The sequence below is a fragment of the Eucyclogobius newberryi genome, unplaced genomic scaffold (genome assembly GCF_026437365.1).
Source record: "Eucyclogobius newberryi isolate DKJ021-1_F unplaced genomic scaffold, fEucNew1.0.hap1 SCAF_5, whole genome shotgun sequence".
Taxonomy (NCBI): domain Eukaryota; kingdom Metazoa; phylum Chordata; class Actinopteri; order Gobiiformes; family Gobiidae; genus Eucyclogobius; species Eucyclogobius newberryi.
The window spans coordinates 25,618,478-25,639,305 of NW_027316167.1; the positions used below are offsets into that span (position 1 = coordinate 25,618,478).

At 40.2% G+C, this 20,828-nt stretch overlaps 2 protein-coding genes across 3 annotated transcripts; one reads left to right on the forward strand and one right to left on the reverse strand.

The window, feature by feature from the left end:
- The first annotated feature begins 2,713 nt into the window (after nt 1-2,713).
- On the forward strand, nt 2,714-5,467 carry dpep2 (dipeptidase 2). Of its 2 annotated transcripts, XM_072465356.1 has the most exons (11): nt 2,714-2,780; nt 3,022-3,144; nt 3,223-3,349; nt 3,441-3,570; nt 3,653-3,803; nt 4,068-4,137; nt 4,220-4,396; nt 4,622-4,706; nt 4,803-4,878; nt 5,012-5,147; nt 5,219-5,467. In XM_072465356.1, exons 2-11 carry the CDS (start codon nt 3,032-3,034, stop codon nt 5,423-5,425), a joined length of 1,272 nt encoding a protein of 423 aa, XP_072321457.1. In that variant the 5' UTR covers nt 2,714-2,780; nt 3,022-3,031; the 3' UTR covers nt 5,426-5,467. The 2 variants fall into 2 exon arrangements, with proteins under 2 accessions (XP_072321457.1, XP_072321458.1); XM_072465357.1 differs by lacking the exon at nt 2,714-2,780 and having other exon boundaries at nt 3,000-3,144.
- Nucleotides 5,468-5,576: 109 nt separating this feature from the next.
- On the reverse strand, nt 5,577-20,303 carry slc12a4 (solute carrier family 12 member 4). The gene is made up of 24 exons (XM_072465354.1): nt 20,149-20,303; nt 14,052-14,135; nt 13,674-13,805; nt 13,296-13,442; nt 12,320-12,374; nt 12,055-12,185; nt 11,724-11,965; nt 11,360-11,574; nt 11,117-11,281; nt 10,933-11,031; nt 10,792-10,849; nt 10,514-10,688; nt 10,175-10,293; nt 9,968-10,066; nt 8,490-8,609; nt 8,292-8,396; nt 7,910-8,078; nt 7,649-7,844; nt 7,398-7,567; nt 7,198-7,329; nt 7,008-7,115; nt 6,745-6,932; nt 6,312-6,445; nt 5,577-6,199 (listed from the first exon to the last, which is right to left on the reverse strand). The coding sequence occupies exons 1-24, from the start codon at nt 20,296-20,298 to the stop codon at nt 6,108-6,110; spliced, it is 3,285 nt and encodes a 1,094-aa protein (XP_072321455.1). The 5' UTR covers nt 20,299-20,303; the 3' UTR covers nt 5,577-6,107.
- Nucleotides 20,304-20,828: the final 525 nt, after the last annotated feature.

Genomic DNA, 20,828 nt, shown 5'->3' on the forward strand with positions numbered 1-20,828 from the left:
TGAAGCACTGCTTCACCCTCAAGGCATCGGACGGTCTGCCAGTATTTCTTTGAGGACGACCAATAGTTCTGATCCATGGCCTCTCTGAACTCCTCTCAGCCCTGAGGTTTTACCTCTGCGACAGCACGAGCTGTGGCCTGCCTGACACCTGGTACCTGCCTCAGGACATAGCAACAAAAAGTTCCCATGTTTTTACATGTTGGAGCCAGCAATTTCCATTGCTATTTAATTTTAATAATGTGAATGCAGGGCATTATGTGTCATAGCACTTAACATTAGTGTGAGCAATGGTGTCTCAAGTCAGCCCCAGGACATTTTTAAACACATTGTATCATATTTCATCATAGGTGTAGGTTTATGTTCCCTTTTGCTCAGAGGCTCTCCTTCTACTGCACTTCTCTCAGACATAAATATTCAGTCTGTGCTTTAGACAGAGCCTCACTACACAACACTACAGACTTTTAATAGTTGATAGTTAAGGAGGCTATTTTTGTTAAATAATAGAATCCCTCTTTTGCCATGATGGAGGTTTAAAGTTCAATTTACTGGTTGTGTACAACAGCATTTTCTATGGCCCATTACAAGGCTGTTAGGGGAACAAAGAAGATTCTTTTCAGGCGAAACTTAAAACAGGACAGGCTATTATCATGAGATTCCACCCAATCGGCAGGGCTTACACAGCTCAGAGTAAGATAAATATCTGAGCTCTCAGGTTAGGTCCACAGATTGAGGATGACTTTTTGGATGAAAGTGGAAACCCTTTTTTTTCTAAAGTCCTTTGTTTCAGCATCCTTATTTTCACCTCTCCACAAATCTGAATTGTAACTGTTCCTGGAGGGGCCACTGCTTGTCTCCATAGAAAAAGCATATGCCATTAGGAATACATTCTAGGCAAGAAGTCAGATCTAAGTCAACAAGCAGCTCCATCACAGGTGTTAAAGTTATATTGTGTACCGGTGTAGTCCCTCATTCATCCAGGAGAGTTCCATTGTAGAAAAAGGTTCAGTTGAAGTCATCTGGACTCAAACAAAACGTTTCGACTCTCATCCAAGAGTCATTGTCAATTTGCAAATTTAGACCAGGAACTCAGATATTTATTCTATTTTTTGATAAGCCCTGCCCACCAGGCGGGCCCTCCTGAAGTAGAAGAAAATGTTATTTGTTTCAACAGAAACTTACACCTCTTGGTTTTCTATCAGGCTAGCCTCTTGTTTACTATCAGTCCTTTAATGGGCTATTAGTCTCCCTTTTGTGTCCCTGGCTCACTCACCCTGAGCACCTGATTAGTGTCCGAATGCCCTGTACGTCTACCTCTCCAGGGATTCAAATAAACCACAGGAAGATTGAATCTTAATCAGTCAATCAATCAATCAATCAATCAATTAATCACTCAATCAATCAATCATTCCTGTTTAAAGAAGGCCTTTCTTTTTTAACAAAAATAGCCTATTTAACTCCTTTTTCAAACCATCTTTTCTCCCTGCTTAGAATCTCTTTTGAAGACAGTGAGGTGAAGATTATTTATTTATTCTTTATACCATAATCAGAATCTTCCATGATAAAACATAATGCTCCATTCAATACAGCCGAATGTTATTGAATGTCATTACTTTCATAACTTTGAGGACAATATACATTTCATCATCACAATCTAAAACCTGTTCTCTCTCTCTCCTGCATTTCCCTTCTCATTCTAATAACCAAGTAAACCAACACTAAAGTTGAGACATGTACTAACTATATGCCTGATTTAATCATATTAGAGACAGTTATGTGAATGAAACAATCAGAAAGGTCCACGCGCTGCAGTTCTCCAGTGCTAATGAGCCTCGCGGTAAATTAATCCTCCAGATTTAACATGCTTTGTGTTTAAATTCTCCTTGAACGCATTGGGACGATATCAAACTCCCCAAAAGCTAAATATCTCCTCTGCCTAAGGTCTGGATGTGTGTCTGTGATTCCTCCTCTGCCCTGCACATTGGGCCCTAAAGGCTCTGGCCTCTCCAGTGCGGAGGAAAGACTCCGACTCAAGGAGCCCACAACTTAGAGAGTTCCATTCAAAGAGTCAGTTTCATGGGAGTTTGCGCTCTGCAATAGACAAGAGTCAGAGCAGCATAGTGAGGTCAGGTCTCATAGTGACGAGCAGCTGCTGTGAAAAGTGGGAGGGCCGTGTCCCTTAATGCATGGGCCCTATGCGTGTGACTGTGAGGTTAAGAGCAAGCCCACACCGGCCCACACATGTCAATTTAGTAAATGCATAAGGCCCGAAGTCACTGGGATTTAGTAGGTCTACTACAATGTTGTTTGAAAACGGCTAATGTAATTAATACATTCTAGTTTAAATTCACTATTCTGTTGAAAATTATATAGACTAATAGCTTTAAAACAAATATATTTCAATGTAACAGGAAATGTTGTTTTGGTTGGACAAGGCATGTAGTCACCAGAAGATGGCATCAGCGAGCAACCGAATGCTTTGGAGCCTTGCATGATAAGATGAAGATAAGTTTGACCAAGCATAGGTTAGATATACAGTGGCAGGAAGACGGCGCTGCACGCACGCCTCCGCACGCACACACGCCTCCGCACGCACACACGCCTCCGCACGCACACACGCCTCCGCACGCACACACGCCTCCGCACGCACGCCTGTATGAGTCCAGGATACCCCGACATACGCCTGAACGCACGCCTGCACGCACACTAGACACTCGGAAAGTTCGCAGTGTGTGTCCAGTTGTTCAGTGAAGTAGACAGCAACACTTTGCAACGAGCCAGCGGTAAGTGAAAAACATATATATATATATATATATATATATATATATATATATATATATATATATATATATATATATATATATATATATATATATATATATATATTGTTTTGGTGGGCTTATTGTGAAACTGTAAATGAAATGTTTCTGTGTGGATTTTGGTACTGATTGGTTTTGCGTTTGGATCACATTTTGAAACATGATTGTCTTTTTCTATGTAATATTTAACTTTATAAGGTTACAGCTGTCGAGCCATGTCCCAGTTGCAGTGCATCATCCTTTTGTCCCTGTGCTCCTGGATTTATGGCCATTCAGAAGAAGAAGAAAAAGTGAGAGTTCTTATGTCTCAATACCCTCTTATTGATGGGTAAGATCTTTATTAAGAAAAACATTTATCTCAACTAAACTCAACTAATCTAATACAAATTATTACATCTTGTGTCAGTCACAATGATCTTGCTCTTCAGCTGAGAAAACTCTATAACAACAATGTGAACAAAATTGACCTCCATAATATGAGCAAAATTGCAACTGACATCAACCGTTTCCGTGCTGGTCATGTCCAGGCTCAGGTAGCAATATACATTTTTTTTTTTAAAGATAACTTAATATATATACATAATTGTAATTTTCAGATGTTCTTAATGCTTCTTTTATTGCCAGATGTTTTCCGTGTACGTGTTGTGTGGCGCTCAGGAGAAAGATGCTGTGAGGCTCACACTGGAACAAATAGATGTGCTCAGACGCCTATGCACAATGTATAAAGACTTTGAGCTGGTCACATCCACCAAGGGTCTCCATATTTATATTACACTTGTTATATTTGTAATGGCGTGATACTCCATTTATAGCTCATCAATCTTTCGTCAATGTAGAACTGAGAAACTCACATCAGAATCGCAGCATAGCCTTCATGCTGAGTATCGAGGGAGGTCACTCCATAGACAGCAGCCTACCAGCTCTGCGGATGTTTTACCAGCTCGGGGTCCGCTCCATGGCTCTCACACACACATGCAACACACCGTGGTAATGTGTTTATTCTCTATATTTCTGTTGGACTGATCTAATGAAAACAAAACTGCATATTATTCCTATATCATTCTCACCATGTCACTAGTAAGAACTGTAAGCGCATAATAATAAGAATTGATTTCATTTCCTGTTTCCTAAATTAAACTTTATTGCACAAAATTTGCAAATATACATATTTACATATCCATGCAAACTAGTTCCATAGGTACGTCCACGCTATGCTACATTTCTGAAAACAGTGCTCGTTATTCTACACAGGGCGGAATCATCGTCAAAGCTTTATAAATTTTATCAAAGAAAGAATGACAGTTTGACATCTTTCGGAAGAGTAAGTTAACATGTATCAAATCAATTCCAGCTTGTTACATCTTTCTTACCTTAATACACTAAATACTTGTCTGTGTTATTAGGCTGTAGTGAAGGAGATGAACCGTTTGGGCATGATCATAGACCTCTCCCACACTTCATGGGGAACAGCTCAAGCAGTGCTGGATCTGTCAAAGGCGCCTGTCATTTTCAGCCACTCGTCTTCATATACTGTGTGTGGCAATGGGCGCAATGTACCAGACTGGCTGTTGGAAAAACTGGTAAGAAAACTGAGCTGACAATCATGCTTTGAAAAAAGCTTTTTTATTGAATTGATGGGTTTATTCCATGTCAGTGACACTCAAGATGCTCTTTCCCTCACAGCAACAAATAACAAATAGTCCTAATGGATATCACTGATGCTGTGTGAAATATTCCTCTTCTCTTGAGGAATAGTACTGTTTTATGGACATGTATCTGTAACGTCAATGTGTATTTCCCCTCAGAAAAACAACCAGGGTCTTATTATGGTCAATTTCCATTCCAATTTCATTTCCTGTAAAAAGAAGGCAAACATATCTATGGTGGCTGGTGAGAGCATTTATTTATTTATTTAATATTAGCTCATTTATATTTTGAATTGTTGTTGAATGTTGTATTCATTTGTTTTTTTGTTTTTTCATGCAGACCATTTTGATCATATTAAGAGGATAATCGGTGCAGATTCGATAGGAATTGGTAGTGACTTTGAGGGGGCTGAAAGGTATGAACTCAGTAATGCAAGAGGGTTAGGGTTACTAAAACTAAAACATGCATTATACCAACCTTTTTATAAGCATTATTATTTGAGCAAATGTAATGGCTAAAGGGCTGGATGTGTATTTGTCTATCTTTAGCTTCCCTCAGGGGTTGGAGGATGTATCAAAGTATCCTGCCTTGATCCAGGAATTACTGCGAAGAAACTGGAGTGAACAGGAATTGGCGAAGGTTCTTCGTCTGAACTTCTTGAGAGTTTTTGAGGCAGTGGAAATGGTGAAAAGCTTTATTATGCATTTAACCATTTGAGGAAAAAAGCAATGTCAATATATAATATATTTCAACAGGTCCGTGACAAAATGATCAAGGAGCCTCCCAGTGAGATGCAGATCAGCACGGAGGAAGTGCTGAACCCCTGCAGACTGGAGCTGAGGCACCCAGGCTCAGCCGGCCATCCCTCTGTGTCACGTGTGTCATCTGATCAAAATCAACTATCTGTTCCACACATCATTTTATCTGCAGTCCCACTTCTTTTGACTTTATCTTTACTGTAATGACTGACAAACTACTGTTGTTTGTATCCTATGTGTGTGATCAATTGATTAAAATATAGTCCCTTAAATTGTCACAGTTTGTTGTGCAGCTGCAGTTCATGTGTGTTTCAAGAGAATAACAATAATTAATTTAAAAAAGGAAAACAAACAAACAAATTCTCAAGACTGTATTTTTGACATAGAAACAAACATGGTTTCCGGTAATAAACATATCTTGATTAGATGCTATTTTGTAGCTTCCACATATGGAAGGCCATGTCAAGCAAGCATGTCAGCAAAACTATGAATCATTATTACATATAATATTTACAATAACACTTGCAATGTCCAGGGAACAGTTTATAGAAAAATAAATAAATAAATAAAAAAAGTGTGCTTTAAAATTCAAAGGAGTTCATGTGACACTACAAGTGATAAACGATCACTACAAAATGGTGCAACACTAGTCCTTTCATATGGAACTTTATAATACTGTCGACAGTTGCCTCATTGATCAAAATATGATTTCATTTCTGAAATGTTAAGATAGCTTTGATTTGCAATAAATGTTAAAACTGTGAAAAAATAGAATACTGCTGTTGTCAATTCTAAAAAAAAGACAATTAATTTCCCATCGCTTTACAGTTTGAAGTCCACAGCAGCTCAGGCAGAATGCAGTCTGTTCTAAAAGGAAGTGGGCTGGTCATGAGTATATAGTGATGACCTCGCGACCTCCGCCTCTGACCAGTAACACTCTCTCCAGCCCCTCGGTCAGCACCTCCAAAAACTCCATGTCTAAGAGCAGAGTCAAGAAACGCACAACACCAAGCAGTCCGGGATCTATGTACCTCACATGAAACAGCGTAAATACAACAAAATATAGTAGTTCAGTCCAGCCAAAGGATACAATTCTCATCACCGTCGCTGTTCCTGGGAGGTCCCGGCATGTTGAGGAGAACTAACCGAGCATCATGTGACCTGTTCACGATGACCTCGTTCAACTTCACTGCTGTGTGCATTCGTCGGACATTGGACTGATCTCTGCAGGATAAAAATGAGAGATAAAATTGCACGTAAACTATATAATCAAATCTATGAAGACAAAATTGAGCAAAGCATTCATTCAGACTGAAATACCTAATTGCAGCCCCCAGCTACCTCCACCTCTTCAGATCTCACATGCTCCTTGTCCTAACACCAATGTCTGTCTGCCACTGCCCATCATTCTTCTTCCATCCCTTCTACAAATATATGCTTGTTCATCTAATGCTTCCCTTTGTTTCCTTCTGAGACTCTCCTGGGTGAATTGGAAATGTGAAGAATACACATGTGTAACTCACGGTTTAAGGCTGATCAGCTCCCTAAAGTTCTCAGGAGCATTGTTCCTCTTTCTTCTCTCTGCCTCCGCCTTCTCTTTTGTCCATGTCATGTGAACCTTCTCTGGTGGGGCTTCAAACACTTCCTCTTCCTCGTCCGATATCAAGCTGCCCATGCGCACCAAAGAGTGTCTGTCCTTCACCAGCTGGGCCTGACAGAACAAGTAGAGTCTCAGAAAATGTTCAAATTGAATGTGTCAAGGAGAAAGCGGGCGAATTCTGCATACTTCTCTCTGTCGTTCTGCTGTGGAGAGCCTCATTTGCCTCAGCATCTGTGATCTCTGCTCCATCATTAGTGTCCGCTCATATGTGTACGCTGAGATGTCACTGTCGTGCTGAAGTACACATTTTAAAGTTTAGAACTTCAAGCCATGTTTTGATTAGGTGTAGTTTTTAATTGTCGTAATTAAAACGTACCATTTCCACAACTTCCACCTCAGCCTCTATTCTTAACTGGTAAAGAAAGGTGGCCAGATCTTTTTTCATCTGGATGCTGTTGTCGTCCATTTGTGCTACGGTAAAAATGCGCATTTTGCATTTCCTCCAAACCTAGCAATAAAAAAACAGGTTAGGTAGTGGAATCAATTTAAAGTAAGAATATAAGAGCTATTTATTACTTTATGTTGCTTCAGCAAGAATGGTAGCAGCATCAGCATCCCTCCATCATGGACAATCCACCACACGTCAATGTTGCCGTCCATGAAGCGCTCGTGGTTGTTTGGATAGAACGACACATTTTTGGGCACCATCAGAGCCAAATGAGCAGCAGTAACGTAGCGAACAGTGTCTGAGAGGGACAAATGCAATCACGTGTAAAAACACATCTTATTACAAATAAACCAGTACTGCACTGAGTAAAACAACTTACTGATGAAGGTCTTCCAAGCACGTGGGTCCTCACTCTGTCTCCAGCCATAGGGCCAGCCCATGACCACAGTATTGTGCTTCATGCCCCCGAGACCACAGGACTGGATGAGATGGACGATGCCTTCTCGCACCTTATTTGCCACCACAACCTGACAGAAACCCTTGACCCGTTCTATCTCCATCATGTTTTTAACAGCCTGGAAATAATTGAATGGTTAAAAATGAGTACAAAAGTAAAAATTGGACATGCTTTTTTAGGCACCTGTTCAGCAGCCTGCAGTTCACCAAAGCTATCAAGGAAGTTTCCTTGTATGACTGTTCCCACAATGGTGAGGCCCTTTCCTGCTTTCAGCTGGGAGGCAAAGGTGAGCATCCTGGGATATTTCACATGCAGGTCTTCATCCAACTTCAACAGGACCAGCAACTGGGGTCTGTAAATGAAAATAGACATGTTAAAGTGCCTTGTTTTCCGTTTCAGAAGAAACAACAATAATACAACCAGGGTTATAAAATTATCACCATCTGGTTTAATACACATAAGTGTGTAAAGTATGTCTGGACAAAGTGCTATTCCAAAAATGAATATTTTAAATCATAAAGCACCAAATACAATTAATATCACTTTGTTCTATAAATAGCTGTACCTCCAGTTTTTGGTATGTGGGGGTCCGACCTCCAATCTTAACAAGGCATAACGTGCAGCACTTAGAGAAAGTCCTCTTATGCCATCACCCCACTCCTTTTCAGCCCTGGTAAACACAAACAAAAAATGCAAATCAATGCTCATAAAAAGGTTATTATGGTTGTAGTTGACGTCAAATTCCAATGCAAATAACACCTACCCTTGGTATTCAATGTACTTGTAGATCATCCCAGCAATACCCATGGCCACAATGGCATAGTACCAAGAGGAAATGAACATCAGAGCCAGGCAAATGCTCATTCCAAGAAATGACAATGTCCTATATGGAGAAAAAAGAGGAGTTTCATCTGTTGTGGCTCTACAGTGGCTCGCAAAAGTATTTGTACCACTGGAACTTGTCCACATTTTGTCCCATCACAACCACAAATTAAATAAATTGCATTGGCATTTTTTGTGAAAGAACAACACAAAGTGGCACACAAGGAAAATTATTCATTAGTTTCAGATTAAAAAAACAAAAAAGTAGTGCAAAAGTATTCAGGGCCCCTGAGTTAATACTTCCTGGAACTGCCTTTCGCTGCGATAACAGCTGCAAGTCTTTTCATATTTATCTCTATCACCTTTGCTCACCTACAGGCAGATGTTTTTGCCCATTCTTCTTTGGAAAACAGCTCACGCTCAGTCAAATTTGATGTGGAGCGTTCGTGAACAGCAGTTTACAGATCTTGTCACAGATTCTTGATGGATTTAGATTTAGACTTTGACTTTGCCTTTCTAACACATGGAAATGTTTTGTTTTAAACCATTCCATTGTAGCTCTGGCTTTATGTTCAGGGTCATTGTCCTGCTGAAGGTGAACCTCTGCCCCAGTCTCAAGTCTGTTACAGATGCCAACAGGTTTTCTTCACAGATTTCCCTGCATTTGGCTCCATCCATCTTCCCATCAGCAGCTTCTCTGTCTCTGCTGAAGAAAAGCAGCCCCACATCACGATGCTGCACCACCATGTTTGACAGTGTGGATGGTGTGTCCTGTTGGTTTTCCACCTCACAAAAAGGTCAGTTTTAGTCTGATCAGACCAGAGCATCTTCTCCCACATGTTTGCTGTGTCCCCCACATGACTTTTGGAAAACATCAAACAGGACTTTTTTATGGCTGTTCTTCCTGCCACTCTTAGCCAGATTAGTAGGTTTGTAATTGTGCCATACTCTTTCCATTTCCAGAAGAGGGATTGTACAGTGCTCCGTAAGATGTTCAAAGCTCTGGAAATATTTCTATAACCTAACCCTGCTCACAACCCTCTCCACAACTTTATCCCTGACCTGTCTGGTGAGTTCCTTGGACTTTATGATGCTGTTTGCTGCCCAACATTCTCTTAACAAACTTCTGTGGCCTTCACAGAACTGCCACATTTATCCTGAGATTAGATTTCACGCCAATGGACTCTATTGAATCATTTGTTCAACATTCAATCTTTCAGGAACCATCAAGCAACATCAAAGCAGTTGTTCGTTGATTACGTTTCTATTCCGCACTTTTAAGTTTTTTTACTAAAAACAAATATATATCTGGAAATTATGAATAATTTTCCTTCCACTTCAAAATTGTGTGCCGCTTAGTGTTGCTCTTTATATATTATGTACCAGTATTTAAAACATTAAAAAAAACACCTCCCTCACCAGTGATAGTACTTGAATCTTGGCCTCCAGTTTGGGGTTCGCAACAAGGTCTGCACTGCACAGGCCAGGTTAACAAACAGATAGCACATCAAAAAGAACCTGCAAAAGGAACCATGTTTAACTTGTCAATATAAACACTGGGATGTGGATGCACGGAAACTAGTTTTGCATGCCCAGCGTTCCATTTGCATGTGCCTGTTTACTCACATTGAAAGTATAGGAGCTACCATATCCAGCGAGGCAATCAATATCCCCAGCTCAGCGATCAGTCCCGTTAGCAGCAGGGCCCATGTGGGCTCTCCATTTGTCTTCCCATGGCCAAATACCTGACACATGATGATGCAATTACAGCAATCTTATTAGATTCGGCCCAGATGTTGAGATGTTGGGTGAGTGAGTCATGAAAACACAAAGTTTGGCTTCAAAATGATAGAAGCTTTTTACTATCTTCAGACTATTTATTAGAAAAGTCGTCTTATAGTGCTTCACATTTTCTGGCAAACACATTTGTATTCAAATGAAGTGGGTGTAATAACAGAAGTGTACCCTGAGGAAAGGGATGATGTTGTCTTTGGCAATGGCCTGCAGGAGTCGAGGTGCTCCGGTGAGGGTCTGCAGACCAGCCCCAATCGTGGAGAAGAAAGAGCCAATCACAATAACCCAGGGAGACGGCCAAGACAGAGTGCCCACCACCAAGTTATTATTCACTGCATCCCCAAATCTGAAACAGAACAGCGATGTTTCTTAAACAGATGTGTGGTTTGTTCAATTACAAAATTACAACTTGAATACAATTTGTTTACGATGAATAGTTCAGATCTTACTTGTCTCGAAGAACAACACCTTCAATGCATGCCCCAAAAAGAACCACAAAGCTTATATCTTAAAACCAGAAGTCAAGAAAAACCTTGAGCATTTTTCTAAACTAGAGAGAGAAAATGAGTGCACTGGACGAACAAGGATACAAACAAAAGACGTAGTGGCAATGGCTAATATGGTTCCTACTGGGATGGACTTCTGAGCATCCCTCAGGTCACCAGACCTGTTAGAGCCTGCCATGATTCCTACAGACAGAAAAATATATATATTTTGTGTAAGTGTCATAATAGCATATGATGATACCTGTTTACAATGATGACAGTTGCATACCTGTGGCAGAAGGAAAGAATATTCCAACTAGTAGAGTGAATGATGTGGCGATATCGGCTGTCAGATACATGGACACCTTATCTAGGCCCCCATGAGCATCCTCAGATGGAAGTCCTGTCTTTTCAAGGACCTGTCCCTTGTACATGTAGTTGCTCCACATGTTGTCTATAATGGGGAAAATACATTATTGTTTTTCTCAACAAATTTGATCCACGTTTGTTCCCTTTTTAACAAAAGTCTCACCACTGATGATCCCACTGCTCAGACCTGGGATGCCCTGAATCTGTGTCACATTGTTCTGAAGGAAGTAATCATCGCACTGACTATTGCTCAGGTTGCCGGGGGTACAGAAATGCTCCCATAGCTGACTGGGCACCGTCTCATTGTCTTGCGTTACAGTTTTGGCGCACACATCGAATTTGTTGCTCACCAAAGTCCGATTTCCCAGCATGCAGATTCTTAGAAAAAGCAAAAAGACAAGCAATGATGATAACAAGCTTAAAATAGAACACAACTGCATTTTGAATTTATCCAAAACATGCTAAAGATTCCATTTCCTGTTTTGGAGGCCAATGGCTTGTTTTTACAGCCTCTTCCTCTGACTTACGGGAATTCTGGAGGATGGCTTGTAGATTTGATTGCTCCGGCATAGATCGACACAATTGAGATAATAACACAGGCGAGGAAGAGGGAGGCCAACTTGTTGACATATTTGACGCCCACAAAAACCACTACAGCCATCAGGCTCAGGCAAATGGATCCATACACTCTCATGTTGTTTAGGGTGGCACTGTCAGTTCCATGGTGGTCGGCAGCATGGAAGATTGCTGCTTGGGGGACAAGATATTTCTAAAAAAAAAAGACAGAAATAATAGGCTCATAAAATAGAAGTGAACTGGCGCATTTGGACAAAGCAAGAAGAATGCTTGTGAACTAACCAAAAAAATTTCAATAGCTCCAAGAATATACATAGAGGAAGCAAATGTGGTGGCCAAGTAGAAACACAGGCCAACAGCTCCTCCGAACTCTGGGCCCAAAGAACGTGAAATCATGAAATATGATCCACCAGCTAAAACAACAACAGAGCAAACAAACTCTTACAGCAAGAATATTACTCATCTACTACTAACACTTGCACGACGCTGCCATCTTGTGGACAAACATGAAAATACATTTTAAAGTCTTAAATTTGACTTGCAGTACCTGGAACAACTCCATTTGTTGCGATGGCACTCATAGATATGGCAGTGAGCATTGTCTGCAAAGATAACAAGAAAACACCATTAGAGGACTGTAATACCAAGAGGATCAATTAGAAATACTGTAAAGTAAGATAGATCCATGAATATTTAAAGCATCACCGTGTAAGATTTAAACCAACACATAAACCAAAATAAAAACATTTATTCATGCTCAATAAATTAACTTTCATTATGGGGTTTTATTGTACTATTAAACTTTAAAAACATGCATTCTTACTTTTTAGTAGTTTGACTTTTTTAGTATGCTTGTAAATAGGCATGGCAATATATCCTAAAATGTTTATCACAAAAGGGGAAATTTGCATAAAAATATAATTGGCAATGTAACGTGATGGTGGAGAAAATATTTAACGGTGACATTTATAATAGTTGTACTTATGTCAGGCCATCTAATTTATAAGTTCCTTTTCCTCTCCCATTTAAGTGGTTAGATTTGAGCTGTAATATCTGTCTACTCATGCAATTGTACCACAATACATCAAATTCAATATTACCTCCAAAGCAAATGAAGATATATGGCAGCTCAGCCCGACATGTAAGCATGCTTTTCTTTCACTGGCTATGTTAAAATGCACTCCAAAAGTCTGATCATGATCGGATCTCTGGAGTTATCAGGTTATTCAAATTTCATCTGATGTGAGAAACATGATTTCGTTCTGATTGTTCAAACCTTTGCAGATTTTGACAAGGACAATAATTGTCATTTGTCTTCATTTGTGTTTTTCCATAATTATTATGGAAAAACACAAATGAAGGACAAAATTAAATGTGTTATTTTAAAATTCAGCGCGTTTTGTTTTCCAAGATTTAGGCTGAATAATAATGTTGTTTTTGCTAATCAGATATATTTTGTGCATATAAACAGCAAAAATCTGATCTAATTATTCATCTTATTCAATCATCCCTGGTATACTAACACAAGTGCAGCACATCAGGACGATCAGAAGAGACTGCATGACGCCGGCCATACCAACTATCCAGGTCAATCTAAGGAACAGAATGACACCAAATATGTTCTGTAGGCATGGCAGGTAGACCCCCATCAGAGTGCCCATGTTGGGGGACTGAAAGAGAGCAGAGCAAGCGTTAGAGGGACACGTATTCACCATTGATCCATTCTATCGACTGCAGTACGTGTTAAAGGTCGTTCAATAACACTAGCTTCTGAGTATAACCTAGATCGTGCACGGCCTCAACTTCAGTGTGCGCTCAGAGGCAATCAATCAACAAGTGTTAATCGAAAATGTAGAGGAAATGAAAGATGGCATTATATGAATAGAATGGAGCCAGTGTACCTTGGGTGTGTGGCGGCGTAAAGACTCTGGGATGTCCTCCTCTTCGTGCTCCTTGGCTCCTTGCGTGATACTAGTGTAGTTGACCAGGCGGCTGAGGAATGAGGAGACTTTGGGCCTGATGTCCAGCTCTTCCTAGCACCGAAACAGAGATGGATATGAAGTGAGTTTTTAAGATTGGATACAAGGGAAACGTTCATTTGCAGAGGAAAGTAGTTCAAAGTGCTTTACAGATCAAGAAAATATGCATTAAACTCCCTATACAAACAAATAAAAACACAAATAATCATTATAAATTTGACTTTTAAAAGATAAAAGTGTAACTAAAATCCTTTCTGTAAAATGCACAGAAAAACAAGGCTGTAAACGAAAGATGCAAACCTCAAACAATGCCAGATTCCTGTCATAGTAGTCATTATTTTTTCCTCCGGCCTCGGCATTGTTGAGAAAAGGGCTGTCTTCTTTGTTTCCCTGTCCTGCAATCGCACACACATGAAGTACACGATGAACAAGTACACGATGAACAAGTACACAATGAACAAGTACACGTTCAAAATACATTGCATATGGTTGTAGAAGCAAATGTTCACTCAGACAAGAAAACAAGGTGAAATCGTTGTTCTTTGAAGGAGATCAGAAGAGCATGAATAAATTGTCAGGAAACTGGATAGAAAAGCATGTACAGAAGGTCATGATTATCCAATTAGAAACAGTTTGAAGCAGATAAGTCCACTGTGCTGGAGGTCGTTTAATAACCAAAGCTCACAGTCCCGAAGTCTCCTTACATAAATCAAACTACTTCCAGGCCTCACAGAGAATAGTTGGGTGCATGTCCAGACTCACCTGTGTCGTAAGGCTCTGTGGTGCTGCTGGTGCTGAGCATGTGTGCAGTGTACTGTGCAGTGTACTGTGCAGTGTACTGTGCAGTGTACTGTGGCGAGGGGAACAGTGAATGAGTATCCAGGACGCCCGGTGACTCAAGGTGACACCAAAGGCCAGTTTGACCACATGGTGCACTGTGAGGGTGGTGCAGGGGTTCAGACACACACAGGGCACACATGTGGAAGCTTTGCATGGATTTGTTTTTCATAAGCACTATTTTTGTGTGTTTATTAAATGTACCGTTGTCAATTTGGCATTTTTCAGGGCAAATAACATCATCTTGACTTGTTTTTTACTTCTGATAAAAGCTCAAAATGTATGTGTTATGGTTTTGATTGAAGGATTACACTGCCATCTAGTGTTGGCTGGATACAAGTGATTTTTCAAGACATTGGGTGCTGTGTTTAGTGAAAGCTAAGGCTGTGGAGGACGTGGTGAAATCTTGACTAATTACATGCAGGGAAAGGGCGGTATTTAGCATTTTATAGTGTAAACAAAGGTTTTCACTAGAGTTTTTTTGGGGCATAAAACACAACTGGCTGCCAACTGCCATTAAAAGTAACACCACCACCACCACCACCACCACAACAACAACAACAACAACAACAGCATCCTTGGTTGCTAACTACTTTTGCAGTGAGGGGGGAAAACACAAACGGGGGCTGTTGTTAATAAACGTATTATAAATGTAAAATTAAGAAGATTAAAGAGTTATTAAAGAGTTATGGAGGCAAAAGTCATGCTGTGAGCACAAAACACTGCAAAAATGACAAGCAAGAACTTGCCAGCTCCCACCTGAACAGTCTGGATTACTGCCCATTCAGGCTCAGCAAGGTGTGTGCAAGGTCCTTTCTGTTCCTAATACTACTCCATTTAGAACATGGCATTTGTTTTTGTAAATATTGCTTTTCACAGATAATACATATCACACATACTTTTCAGAATTATGAAAATATAAGACCGTTGCCATAGAGATTAACAATTTAAAACTAAATATTACATGTTGGAATCTGGAAAAACTCCCCTAAATGTTGCATAAAATAGGAAGCAAAACCCATGAATAAGATTTCACAAAAATATATGATTTTTGAGAATCGCTCAAAAATACTGCAAATTCTTGCAAAATATGTTTTAAATATTATAATTGAAATAGTTACATCTAAAGTGTAGTGTTCATTTACAAACTTTTTCAAAAACCTCATTTATACAGTTCATAACATTTCTGAGGGTCCCCATTTGTTGTGTTGTTGTGCTGTTGTTACCTAAACATGTTCTGGACGCAGCATTACTGCTCACGGCCTGGAAACATTTAGAAAAATGTATATGTAAAACATTGTAAATATTCCTGAGGTCAGTGACCTCAGGAATCATTTTCCAGCTGGTCACAGCTGGAAAATGAAAGGGAAACACCCTAAAGTGCTATGTTTAATAAGGAAAAACATGTGTTTTTGTAAACTCTGTTTACTGTTTAAAAACTCTTTATTGTAAGTTTTCAGATACACATCAGTTGGACCTTTCTCATCCAAAAAATGAACAAAGCGTCATTGTGTGCTATTCTGAAAAACAAAACAGTCTTTTATATAATGTTATTTCTCATAAAATAAGAGCAATGCAGTTATTGTTTTCCTCCAGAATTGTTGGCGCGTGCACGCCCCCTGGTGGGCAGAAAGTGGGTGCAGCGGGCGAGAGCGAAGTCTGTTCTCTAGAACTGAGGGAAAAAAAGAAAAAAAACTGTGCCAAAGTGGCACCGCCACCGTAATCCTTCTTGACCGGTTGTATTAGTAAACATAGGACGGCCAACCTCGAGAGAAAATAAGTTTTACACAGACTAAAAACACATTTTCAGGCCGCCCAAGGAATCTGTGACTTGTTGGTGCAGAGTGCAAGACGTTGGACATTTTACACAAATCAATCTACTTTATAGAATATTTTAGCGACAAGACTTTTCCCTCGTTCTCCACCTAAGGGAGTTCCCTCTCAATTATAAGTGCGATTACAACGGAAGTTCTGATCTTTGGCAAAAAGAGGCAAACGTGGGCGGGGCGGAACAAGATGTGTAGGTTGATCTTGATCTTTTATGGCTGGAGTAAGGTTGTTGGCGCCGCCATGTTTGTTTTGGTTCAGGTTGTTTTGACTGCCGCCAAAACCCGAATGCTGCTCTGTGATTGGTTCCAGTCACGCCCTAAATGCCATGTGATTGGCCCGTTAAACCACTGTGCGAACAGAATCAGCGGTAGCCTAACAAGATGGATTTGTGAACACATAAAAATCTTCATCTTGCTGGCAAGATTGATAAATGCACTGTGCTTTTGAAAAAGTTTAATTTCTTTCATTTTGTCCTACTTCTCAAGAATCACAGATATATATTAATGAATTATCAATATTTCTGACCTTATAGATGTTATTTTTAGCTAAAAGTAAACTATTTGATACTATTTATAAGAGGGGAAAAGCCACGCGTTGCCCTTTCAAAAGCCGATCACAGAAAGTAATATCACAAATCATTAGCCTCTTAGGCAGTTAAAAGCGTCTTTGCTAAATTTCCTCTTTAATGAAGACTTAACACTGTGCACAGCTTAGCGCAGTTAGACCTCATGAACTTTGTGGGGCTTGTTGTCAACAAGGTGTGAACTTGTAGGACAAACATTACAAACACTTTGGGCTTTTTATGGGTCCAAACGATGTTATTGTGCCACACAGGAAAAACAAAGCAATTTTACCCTAAGTATTGTCCACACAGTTTCAATCTGCTTCTGTAGCAAGCAACAGTAATTGGCCCATGGCTGAACTGAAGTTAGGAATGTGATCCTGCTGTGCTAAGACATATTAGCTTTGATGTGCGTGCTGATGATCAAAACAGAGATGCTGGAGTCTGAAAAACAGCAGTTACAAGTGCACTACAGGTTAGGTGAGGTAAACTAAGGATAGGGACTGTGCTTTTCAACTGAAAAATAGTACATATATTATTGCTGTAATTAGGTCAGATCACTCAGATTAGGTCAAACAGAAGGTTATATTTTTAAGGTCAGACTAGAGTCTAGTCTGACCTTAAAAATATAACTTTCTGTTTAATGAGTAAAAATAACAAGCAGTACTTTATTACTAGTCACTAGACATTACATTCACTTTTTCCTTTTCCTTCTCTACATATGAGAGTTTTATACTCGACTACATTTTTGAACTGGACTGAAAAGTAGAAAGTACTTTTAACATGGTTTGAGGGAACACTTTTAGCAGATTCATTTTAGATTAATTTAGATTACATAAATCTGGAACCATCTTTCTGAAAATGTGAGACAGGCCTCTATGTCCAAATCCAGGCTAAAACAGGTCTGTTTATACCACTCAAAGGTTGTATCTGCACTCTTATCTTTGAAAGTACATTCTATAATGATTATTTATGATTTTATCTGCATATCTATCATATTTTCCTTTTTTGTATGCAGGCATATTCAAACTATGACCAAATGTGGCCTTCAGACCAATTTTAGTTTGCCCTCCGGCTTCTACCTAAATTGGTTCAAACAACAAAAGTTGTACTTTTTACTGTAAGATTGGAAACATTCAAGCATTTTGATGTTATACCAACCTAATATGAATGTTCCAAGTCTTGTTAAAGGTGTGGAGGCTCATCAAAACTATGTCAAATGCAACATTTCGATTGATTCACTTTGTCAAATTCAACATTGTCGAGTTGTTTGTGGCCCTCAAAAAATGTGGACACCCCTGATGTAAAGCACTTGAATTACTTTGTGAGTGACTTGTGCTCTACAAATAAACTTGCCTCGCCTTAGAGCATCGAGCATAATTCCACCTTGATTAGATTCCTTTTTAACAACAATAGAAAGACCCTGGACCCTGTTTGTGAGAGTGCAATGCAGACTACATTTGTTCCAGCTCCTTCATCATCACTGCCACATTCATACATCTCAAGTACACATTAGAAAGTCATTGCATTGTTTTCCATGATATATATTTGAAAACATTGCTCGAAGATACTGTTTTTTCTCATTGCCAACAATTGCACGGCATCCTTTAAAAGTAAATGAAACTGCATTCTGCCACTTTTCCATTACCTCCGACTGAATGTAAACACAAGCAGTCGCAGAGTAGAAGTTGTTTCAGGCAAGTTGCTCCTGCCACAATGACCCCACTGTTTACGCTGGACATGGCTGGGGACTTGGAGCTGGCCCCTGAAACAGGCTGTGCACTGTCATATCCTCCGAGCTGCGCGCTGACGTCACACTGCCCCTCTAACCCAGCATGTAACACCCCTGTACAAGCCGTCCACTCCCTTCCTCGCCCATCATGAAGTCAAGACATCCTTATTCATACGGAAAGCCGGGCGGAAAGCACCTTAATAAAATATACAAAAGCAACTTAAATGTCAGCGATTCAAAAGCAGCTGCTGAATACTGTATATTGAAGCGGCATCAGTGCTTCAAATTTCACGTATTTCATGTATTTTAGACACATTTCATCTCACTTTGGGCGAATGGCAAACTTTGACACCAACGGTCATGTCGTTTCTCATGCTCTGAGGGTTGTTTCAGGTCCCATTATCTCTCCTGCACAACCTCACGTGAAAGGGGCAAAGTGCAACACATGACACTACTTTTAATGTGATGTAGAAAGTTAGATTTTGTATTGAGTAGTAGAAAAGTAAAGTAGACCTGGTCCCTGACATTAAAACAGACAAGAGCAATACTATACTTACAGCATACAGCACAGTGGGACATATTCACAAAATGCAGTGTTTACAGATTTCATTTCATTTCAATATCATCAGTTAAATATCATGTCTTTTTGTTTGTTTGCCATCTTTGTAAAAAACGGTTGTGTTGTAACCCAAGCCGCCTGGAGTGGCCTCAAATCAGGTTAGAATAACTGTGAACACCGCAGGGACTACAGGCTCTTTTCATGGCATCTATAGTTAGAGAGTCTAGCACACATTTGTGGCCCTTTTGAGCGCCTCTAACCAGTGCCCCACCCGTGTGCCTGCCCTTTCAAAGCTTTCCCCTCTCCACTCAACCCACACAAACCAGGAGCTCGTCTCTTGTTTTGTCTTGCCTCACCATTCCCTACTGCTCGTGTTTTTTTCCAATGCTTACACGGTTTCAACTAATGAAAGAGACATGCTTAGGCAGAGGCTACACGTGGGGAGAAGTTCAGCTCCCGTCCGTCCGGCTCATCCAATACGTGTGAAAGCAAATCCCTCTTCCTTCTGTCTTTTGTTTGGAGATGAACTCAAGACTTTTCTTGCAGGGGTGGTATTCTGCCCCTGTCACAACCCCACCCCCTTCTGATCCTTTCTGTGCAACATTCTCACGCCTCCCATTGTGTTTTAGAGTTTACGAATACTAAGATTGTTTCTCCGCACATGTATTCTATCCTTTAATCTTTTATCAAGGAAAGAAGCGAGAAAATTAGCTAACTTTGTAACCCCATGTTGCCCTGGAGACTATACACAAGTTGTTGTTGTTGTTGTTGTTGTTGTTGTGTTCATCCAGACAAGGCTGTGCAGTGATTCATGTGTAATTCATAGCACATCGCGTCCAAACTTTAAACATATATGGAGTGTGTTGGGGACGAAAAGAAGTTCTGACTCACCATCAGAGCTGACAGTGTCTTGATGGTCAGTGTAGTCTTGTCCAGTGTCCCTGTAGTCCACCCAGTTGACCCCCTCCAGGCTGTCATAGCTGCTCTGTCCTCTGTCCTTCACCGGCACCACTGTGAAATGAGGCATATTTTCATCACTCTGTCTCCAAACTCTAACTCCTCATAGCAAGTTAGCCTGTTAGCCAGTCCCAGCTTCACTATAATGGCAACTACATTCCACCAGACTGTGCTCACTTCCTCCAGGGGTCATTAACATACGGCCCGCCCCTGGGACAGCCCCCTTTTTGGGTCCTCTGGTGTGCATGAGTTCTTCTCTGTGTTTAGAAAGACCATCACAGATCAACAAGTAAAAGCTCTGATAAAGGACTGCTTTGGCCTGATGCTTAGGTGAAAGAAACTGCTGGGTCAGATTAGGTTGTTATCTATGTCCTATTGATTGTAGTAAACGTTTAACAAATCTATGACAATCTATTTAGCACTGCCTCTCCCCAGACTAAACGTGGCAGTCTGGAAAATAATCAAACTATGACTAACTAGGATGTGCACAGTGGAGGAGGGGCGGAGGGACGGGAACATGATGACAAATAGCTTCTCGTTCTTTTAAATGGAAAAGTAAAGTTTGCCCTTTCAGAAGAAGAGTTATTTAGAGCCATAAAA